The 9,447-nt window shown below is 46.1% G+C and overlaps 2 protein-coding genes; both read right to left on the bottom strand.

Annotated features, from left to right (window-relative positions):
* Positions 1 to 2,509: 2,509 nt before the first annotated feature.
* On the bottom strand, positions 2,510 to 3,476 carry GSTUM_00006157001 (uncharacterized protein). XM_002838287.2 has 2 exons: positions 3,389 to 3,476; positions 2,510 to 3,329 (listed from the first exon to the last, which is right to left on the bottom strand). The coding sequence occupies exons 1-2, from the start codon at positions 3,426 to 3,428 to the stop codon at positions 2,623 to 2,625; spliced, it is 747 nt and encodes a 248-aa protein (XP_002838333.1). The 5' UTR covers positions 3,429 to 3,476; the 3' UTR covers positions 2,510 to 2,622.
* Positions 3,476 to 5,221, bottom strand: GSTUM_00006156001 (uncharacterized protein; the record flags this gene model as incomplete). XM_002838286.2 has 5 exons in its annotated part: positions 4,832 to 5,221; positions 4,488 to 4,514; positions 3,877 to 4,407; positions 3,695 to 3,799; positions 3,476 to 3,539 (listed from the first exon to the last, which is right to left on the bottom strand). Exons 1-5 carry the CDS (start codon positions 4,966 to 4,968, stop codon positions 3,476 to 3,478), a joined length of 864 nt encoding a protein of 287 aa, XP_002838332.1. The 5' UTR covers positions 4,969 to 5,221.
* Positions 5,222 to 9,447: the final 4,226 nt, after the last annotated feature.

The raw sequence follows: 9,447 nt of genomic DNA, 5'->3' as shown, positions 1-9,447 counted from the left end.
TTTTTCCTCCTCCGTCTGATGCGGCGTCGCCACCTGCATACGATACGGTATTCCATGATCCTCTCCTTCACCCCCTATGATGAAAGCATTGTGCTCGTACAGTACGAGTATGATATTACACTCCACGCGCAACAACCTATCAAGGAGCCGCAAGCACGGGAAAGGGGCGATACAGCCCTGAGGTCATGCGAAAAAGGAATATGAAGAGGAGGAAAGAAAGTAAGGGAAAATCCTCCCCCTCCCCCTTTCGGTAATCTACTTCGTCGGAATAATACAGGTCAGCTTGTCCCCGAAAAGAGAACATGAACTTCCATCCCATCTAACGAACGATGTGGCAACTGCTACCGTAATAACGGTTGGACTTTTGTGTACAGTAGAGTGCGGTAATTTGATGGGCTTACGGTAGTCTTTTAGCTGATGTAAGGAGGCGTTAATTCATCCCTGACACTTTTTTTTTTGATTTTGATTTTGATTATGAGATCCATGTTCACACAGTACTGTACTCGTACTCGAGTACCTGTACGATAGTATTTCCCAAGTCGGTTGTGAGTGGCGTGTTGAACGGGGTGGGGGGGGGGAGGAGAAAGACACAATGCTGTGTGATGAGTTGATGAAAGTTACGGTAGTGATTTAGGAGTATGATTATTTCTTGAGGTCCTCGTTCCTGGTGGTCTGACATCATGGCTAAGGTATCATAAACTGTGTGGGAGGTCGTGGTTGTCATCGGGCCATCACTCGACTCCCTTGCCTTCTATGTCGGGATTCACGAAGGTGATCGTGGTCTGCGAATTGGAGTCCAGTACCGTACTATATATTGGTACTTGGTAAACTGCTGAGCATCGAACGATCCGCCTTGGGCATCTGGCCCGGGGACTCCTCGTGGGCTGTGCTGGAGAGCGAGAGTAGAGCCCTCTCGGGAGATTCCGCGAACGAATCGTGTACGAGCGGGCGGAGAAAAGAGTGAGAAGCTTCACACTGGAAGAGAGTGATCCGCTCCTGGACCCTCCTTCCATATCGACCTACCACCGTATATTCGTGATGCGAGTGGAAATGCAGCGCCATTATGATACAAGAACGCAGCAGGCAATTCCACCTAGCGGAAAAAAACAAAAACGATAAGATTACCTTCGATCCATCTCACTTTCTGACAGCCATCTCCAAAGATATGTGAAGACACGAGGGCCAAACAGGGGGTGCTGTGTTGTTCAATTACCGGTTGATTGTCCTCGCGGTCGTTTCTAATATGCACTTGGGCATATATATTCCATGAGAGAAGAAACTCAATGAGCACCCTACAATTCTCCCCCCCCCTCCACACACACCTTTTCTTTTACGCTAGAAGGAGGATGTATGGCGGTTTGGGAAATATAATGGCGTTCATGGGCCGGGTCTTCCAGCTGAGTTGCTTGTGGAATGTCAGAGAATGAGGAAGGGGAAAAGGAAGGAAGGAAACAAAATTGATAATAATTATTATTATAGGAAATATTCAACGCTAGCACGCTCCGCTTAATTCATATGATAATCGTCCACGAGAATCCCACCTCAGTGACATCTCATGATCGCACCCAACCCCGGGCACACAGCTAGCACCCTCATCTGCAGCGCGCAAAACCACTTATGATATCTACCCCATCATACAAACATTTTTCACCCGCAATATGACGACGCCCACCCATCTACGCATCCGCACCAAACCGACCCAAAAGAGAGAAAAATTATCCTCCAGGTCAGCCAAGGCCCAACGGCGGGTGAGATTGTGTGACGGTCCTGCACCGAACAACGACGATATCGCAGGGTAGGGGGGGATTTATCCCCGGACTCAACGTACACTCTGAATGGTACGCTCTATGGTGACGGGAATGGAGGCAACCGTCGCCGGCAGGGACTGCGGTAGACGCGATTCCCCGTTATTTTATTTATCTACGGGTGTCGGTGTTCCGTGCCTGTGGCTGTAGGTAGGTTTTGGTGGCGGTTTTGCCGAAGGGCGCTGTTTCTGTGGGTTAAAGTTTTTACGGTGCTTTTAGGGGGGGGGGGGGAGGGTTTCCGAAGAGGTTCTCTCACTCGTCTGTGATATTGGAGCGTGCTTTGTTTGGTTGCTCTGGCGATGTTTCTAGTTTAGTCGGGTAATACAGTGTCGCGGCAAGAGTATAGACTGACGGGTCTTATCCCTTCGAACTGTGCTCGAGTAGAGCAGGTTTTCCAGCGATTGGACTACCGTAGCGGTAACTTGATAACGTTGCTAACCCCGGCGGTGCAGAGGATAAATGGCAAAACAACCTGGAAAATCCCCTGTCGGTAATATCGTGACATAGTATCATCTTTAGGGGATTGTCGGCCGGGTCACAGTCAGGATTTATCGCCTTTCCTGTTTATCGTTAGGTTCTCGTACTAAAACCTTCGTCTTTTGCGCTATAGATAGAAGTGTGCGAAATCCGGAACAGCGGAAGCGATTCTCCTTCTAACCATTCACCAAGGGTTACAAAGCCGCCCTAGAAGCAAAACCTTCCGATTCAAGGGGAAAAAAAAAAAAGAAAGAGAACCCAAACCAAGCCAAACCAAACCCGAAACATATGCACATTATATCATATTATGAAACTGCCCCTTCCCCACCTCGATGTTAATTTACCCATCCTTAACAAACTTCTCATCCTTCCCAACTGCAACCCGGCTGCCAGCACTTCCCATCTCCACTCCCAAGTCTTCGCTTGCGGCACCTCTTGGCTCCCTACCGACTTTCTCTTGCGGGGTACTAGCGCCACTAGCACCACCACTCTGTCCATCATACGCCTCTCTCTTCCAAAACTTCCTATCGCCGTGCGCGATGCGCACAACCCACGCGGGGAAGAAGCCCCCGGGTATGCGCCAGGTCCAGTGGTCCTTGAGCTCCTTGCCGTAGGGCACGATGCGCCCGCCGGACGCGATTTCGATGAACCAGGCTCCCGTATTGAGGATGATGTACGTGATGATGCCGGCGATGAGGCCGTAGGCGATGGAGTAGGTGAACGGCATCACCATGATTGTTACGAACGCTGGTATTCCGTCGCCGGGGTAGGACCAGTTTATGTCTGCGGCCGCCTTCATCATCATGCTACCCACGATGATGAGTGTGGAGCCGGTGGCCCAGGGAGGGATGCTGGCGAATATGGGGGCAAAAAAGACGGAGATGAAGAAGCAGACTCCCGTCACCATGGCTGTTATCCCGGTTATTCCGCCTTCGGAGATACCGGCACCGGACTCTATGTATGCGGTCACAGGTGGGGATCCGAAGAGCGAGCCGAGGGAGATGCCCATGGCGTCGACGATGTAGGCCATGGCTGAGCCCTCAAAGTCTTGCCCAGCGGAGAGCATTAGTTTGACGGTATTAGGGTTCGGGGAGGAGGGTAGGTACCTTGGGTGCGCTCGTCTATGAAGCCGGCGAAGCGTGCCATTGAGTAGAGGGTTCCGGTGCAGTCGAGGATATCGACGTAGAGGAAGGTTACGAGTGCTGGGAGTTTTCCCAGAGATTAGTTGGTGAGACATGTTCCATTTGTTGGACGTCACTCACCTAAGCCAAATTGACCGCCGGCGCCGGACAAGTCCCATTCTTGCGCAACAAGAACCTTTTGGATCTATTCTTCGTGAGTAAAGAGGGTCTCAAGGGTGAGGATAATGGAATACCTTGTGGAAAGCAACCACATTTTTGAAAAAGTCGAACCTCTGATTTCCCTCAGAATTGTAAGGGAAATAAGTAACTTCCGTAGGTCTTGGCCACGAGATAATCGACACAAGGGCGATGCCGGCAATGATGGCACCCTTGACCCTACAAGCCAATCAGCAACCGCCACCACCACCCCAACATCACCACCACCTCAACCACCAAAGGGTCACAACACCCACCGATACATCATCAAAAAAGCGGTGACAATCCCACCGCAAAAGATGCCAATCCAAAGCGTCGGATTCCTCAGCTTATACCCTTCGCAAACCCCAGTAACTTCATCCCTAAACTCGGGCTTACACCCGGCCAAATCCAACGGAGTCGACACAGCGCCGGTGATCGCGCCGATGCCAGCGGAATAGGTCAACCCGATAAGCGCAAGGTAAAGTCCGATACCAGCACCGGTAGCGAGTTTGATGGAAGCAGGGATGGCCCTGGCGAGCCACTGCCGCATTCCCAATATCGATAGGGCAACAAATATGAACCCCTCCACGAAGACCGCCGTCACAGCGAGCCTGTAGGGCACCGGCCCCGAGCCATGGTATCCAACGACTTGGTATGCAAAGTAGGCGTTAAGTCCCATACCGGGCGCGCATGCGATGGGGATGTTCGCTCCGAGTCCCATGAAGAAGGATGTCAGGGCGGCGATGGCGGCAGTTGCGGTTACCAGATCTCGTTGCACAATGCCCACGCATAGCATGTATTCTTCGCTCTTGTCGCATACCGGGTCCTCTTGCGTTGGTGTGCAGACACAGGTTCCGCCGGATTGCGATGTGATATTCGCATTTACCTGTGTTTTTGCCCAAGTGATATTAGCCTAGTGTTCCGAGCCCGCTCAATTGCGAATTTGGGAGCGGAAAGGAAAGGGAGGAGAAAATTCTTACAGCAATTATATAGCTATGACCAATTGAACAACAGGGTTAGCAAGGGAGAACAAGGTCTAGTGAGAGGGGGGGTAAATTCCGGTGAAGAGCATGTGAGCGAGCGGGAAAACGCAGGGTGGGAGAGAGACGAACGCCATTGCAAAGAAACTAGACTCGGGAACCATCAGCAACTATGCGGCGGCGAAGACAAAAACCGAGTGCTCAAATTTAAAGTTTCGGTTTGATCGTAGGTTGGCTAATTGACACTCACGTAGCAAGACCAGCACGAATCTCCGTAAAGAATCGTGAGCCCTTTCGCTCCTTCCTGTGACCAGAATGTTCTAGTCGAAAGTATCGACCGAATGAACTGTCGGCCACCCGTCTGTTTGTCCGATCGATCCAAGTCATTTTGGGAGATCGAGTTTAAATCAGATCTCTTCTTCACCCTCTCCCTCTCACACACTCTCTTCTGTAAACCGAGTCTGAAGGTGAAGGGGAGGATAGAAGCACAGCAGAGTAAGAGTGAGAGGGAAAAAAGGACGGGGACTAGAGCAAGTTATCCCAATTCAGAATGGAATTTTTTTTAGTATGATGGACTCGCCGGCCTTTATTTCCGTTTGGGATCTCAAAACTTCCCTACCACCGTGCCCGTAGATAAGATCTTGTTGCTTACTTCCTCGCGGGTCCCTGGGACTTATTAAATAAATTTCTATGGAATGGACCTGCCGTCTTACCACACGCGAGTATAGAACGAGAGAAAGAAAAGAAACGAGGAACGAGATCCACCTGCCCTGTTTGTCCACCGGGATGTTGACGATAGATGGAAATTGTAGTTATGATAGCGAGCAAGCAAGCAAGCAAGGGAGTATTTTCGTGATAAAGCTTGATGGCAGAAAAAAGAAGAAAAGAAGAAAAAAAAAAGAAGTAAAATCTTAAAGCCTCGTTCATATTGACTTGCTCGCTCAATCACAGCGATATCAATACTTCCCTCCCCTTCCCTTCGTTTTCTTTTCTCGGTAAGGCATTGCAGTATGCCTCCCAATCCAAATGTCGTCAAAACCTGGTCCATTATGCGCAGCGTGACAGCGTATGGTCCAATTCAGTCCAGTGAACTCCACCCCAATCCAATCCATGATACCTCAAGCCTTTCCTTCCTCTCCACCCATCATAGAAAGTAGACCCCTCCCAAGAGAGGAGGGGAAAAAAGAAAAAAAAGTCACCATCCAGTAACAGTCCGAGCTTATCCTGCCCCTCCGAATGGTCGAGAGTTGCGATCCGAGTCGGGTCTGCCGGCCAGCATTCAAGTACCGGTGATTGTGCTGTGCGACGATTGGCTAAACTAGGTAGGTGTAAGTACTTGAGTAGGTAGGGCGGAAAAAAAGATGGGATCAACTATGTCCCCATTCCCGGAGCCCAGTGTAGCCGCCAGAAGTGTTAGTAAGGGGTACTGGGGTTACCTCACGGGCATTAGGGTTGAAGAGCACAGTGGGCGTCACGGCTTGGCATTCATGTATTTACTTAAGTAGCAACGTTCGTAGCTAGGAAATACATCAAGTTCCCATCCTCTCTCTCCCACGCACGCACACCGGTGCTTACAAGAAGGAGTGGTGGAGGAGGAGTTACAGTACTCGAGACTGGCAGGGTGAGACATTGGTGTCACCAGGTTTGATATCGTGCCTTGCGGTGAGTTGCTGTGGGTGTGATATTATTTTACTTTGGTGTGGAGAAGGGACACCAGCCTCGATTACTAGCACAGTACAAGTAAATTTAGGTTATGGTGGAGGAATCCTTAAACCATAGAGGGGCTATTCGGGTAACGACGTTCACTTTGCCTAGTAATACATGTTAATTGGTGTTCCAGGCAGACAACTATCAATAAATTCTCGTTTCTTGGCAGAATAAACCCGCAATTTTATCGGCTAAATAACTGTATGCAACATTTGTGTCCCAAGTACTGAACGAGTACACCTAACCCTAACCCTCCAATAACTTTACCGTATCTCGTTCAAAAGTTGATATCTTCAAAAACACCTTTCTATCTCCAGATCTCCAGCTTATTGTCTATCGAAGGATAGAAAGGTGAGTATTGAAAAAGTTGTCGTTGAGGAGCCCCAGCGGTTTGGGCTCGTGCATCTTTTCAGGTCTGAGATGCTCCGGTTAAAGAATTCCCCAACCATGATACACAATATCGTTGCAAGGTGCTATGGTGGGACGAACGAAAGGAAACGAAAGGAAACGAAACGAGAGCCGGAGTCCACCGCTGCACTTACCTTACTCGTACTCGTACAAGTACAGTACTGCTCTAGAAAGGCCAGAATAAGAAGGACCGCCGGAATAGGGAGGTTCTGCTATTATTTCTTAATTACGACACTTTTACTATCTCCATGGCAACGGCAGGGATTATGACCACACTAATAAGAAGAGGGTGTAGTGTAGTGTAGCAAGTAGCAAAAGTAGAGTTAAGAAATGTTCTTGATTAAGAAAATTTCTTAAAGTGGTTTGTTTACATCAGATCATCGCTTGTTGATACCATCTCATCATCCTACAATATCATAGAATACAGGCCAGAATGCAGGAAGTATCTTTGTACCACCCAACACTCCCAATCTTTCTGAGACTCAGCCAACTGGTATTTGAGATCAGGATAAGCGGGTTCGTTAAACGAAAGATGAAAAGTTTGCTGTTATTCTTCTTTGTCTCCTGTATGCACCAGAATATTCAGTTCCTGGAAGATGTAGGAAGTTTTGGAAAAAGGTGGTCAGACTCGCAAGTCAGCAACTTGGAAGGCCTGTAAAAAACCCATATCAAATGACACAGAAGATATTAGATGACTATGTGATTTCGATGGCATCCCATTCCCGTGGAACAAGAACTGCTCAATAAGATGGCGAGTATGAGTAGTTAATGGAACAGTGGAAGCAGCAAGTAGACTCGGTATGTGTATTTGTATTCAAGTAATATTAGATTAAACTACTTGCTATAATACATTTTTTATGAATCATGATACTAATATCTAAATTTTTTTGTTTTTTTTTGAATGGTGATGACTGTTAATCAGCAAAATTGACTATAGCAAGCTCAGAATTTGCTGAGATGGAAAAGGTTTGTAGTGAAAACTATCACCACAATATGATATCTATGCTTTCTAGTAAGCGGAGTTTCGAGAAAGTTTTAGCTTCATTTCAAGATTCAGGCACCAGTAGTGCACCGATTATAAGCAGTTCTGGTGATTTCAATATCGAAGAGGTGGAGCCCGAGGGTTTAACTGTTATTCTATTTAAGAAGAAGGTAAAAGAAAAAAGAGTAGAAGGTTTGAAGAAAAAGAGAAGGAGAATTAGAGATCGAGGAAAGCATTTAGATAAAGAGATTGCAGCAGAAAATATTGGATTAACAAAAATGTTGAATAAAATTGCTGATGGTCTACTAGCACAAAGAGGAAATAAAGAGTGAATAGTAGAGGAGGAGCTACTAGTTTAAAGAGATTTAGAAGTAGGATTGGAGGTTACGGATTAAGTTATCTCTATTGCAAGATGAATGGATAGGATAGAGGAGAAGTAGGAGGAAATTTTATATTTTTATAAGACTCTTATACAGGTGCAGTATAATACTGCAACTATTCTTGATTTGTTGAAATCTGGTTTTCCTTCTTCCTAGTTTTCAATATAAGTTTCCTCAAACTTGTCTTAGTCCTTTAAATACAAATACTCTTCCACTAATGGTAGATCCATTTTAAACTTTTTAAAGTCTGATTTTTTCCATGGAGACAAGTATGACAGTTTGTAAACAAAACCACTACCATATAATAGGTAACAACAAGGGAAAGGTGAAGTTTCAAACTACGTTTAAATGCAGAAAAGGACTAGTAGTTAACTATATGTGCAAATCTTCATTTTACTACAATTTTACATCTTGATATGACAATATTAACTGCTTCCTCAGCTGGTATCATACCCTCTCTGCAGGGTGGACCCATTATTCCAAATGCTGGTAAATAAGCAGCATTACCATATATATACAGTGTCTTATCACCTGATTCCATCATTTTCCGTAGCTGGTCAGCCACACCCAAGTGTTCTCACAAAATCCAATCCTCTACTAGGGCCAAAAACAGTCCAGCTAAGCTGCTCAATAGTCCATCACATGTCACGATACTTTAGAACTTAGTACTATGTGCTTTTTTAAAACCTGAGTAGAAGCTTTGCTGATTGTAGCCTGGACAGTAAATGACCTCATGGTACTATCTACAAACCCCCAGATCCCTATCTCTAATATGTTAAACTATTAGCTTAATAAACTAGAAGATAGTAATAGCAGATAATCTTACCTGAAAGCCCAGTTGTATTATTAAAAGCACAGGGATACTCAATTAGCTTTGTCCTAAATAGGCGGTTTTTATCCCATTTAAGCTTTTTACTATATCATTACAGCGGCCATAACACAGTATCATTAAAGATAGTTAGTAGCTGTACTCAAGAAGTACCAAAGACGTTAAGTAAATCCTTCAATCATTGTCCACTTGAAAGCCAGAAATGGAGGATACATATGACTTTCTTCAGATATGGCCAATATCCATACCTTCAGGCTACTTCTTTGAGTAAGTTGAGTTGGAAGAGATGAATCAGGCAACCTATTTCTGCCTTTATGAATTTTCATATTATAGGTTTTAAGTTTTAGTATACAATTCAGTTCTGTTTCTATTCAAAATAAAGAAATCAATTTACCTAAAATATTCAATGCAGTCTACATCATCCCATCTACAGGTATCAAGAGTAAACACTTGAGGAACATAGTTAATTAGTGACCGGTAAGAGTGGAACCTCTGCTATCTCTGTACTTCGGCCCCATCACATCGGTCCTGGGGTCGATCGTGAACTTCAAACACACAGG

This window comes from Tuber melanosporum (assembly GCF_000151645.1).
Source record: "Tuber melanosporum whole genome shotgun sequence assembly, scaffold_24, strain Mel28".
Classification (NCBI taxonomy): Eukaryota; Fungi; Ascomycota; class Pezizomycetes; order Pezizales; family Tuberaceae; genus Tuber; species Tuber melanosporum.
This window is presented reverse-complemented; position numbering and strand designations above follow the sequence as displayed.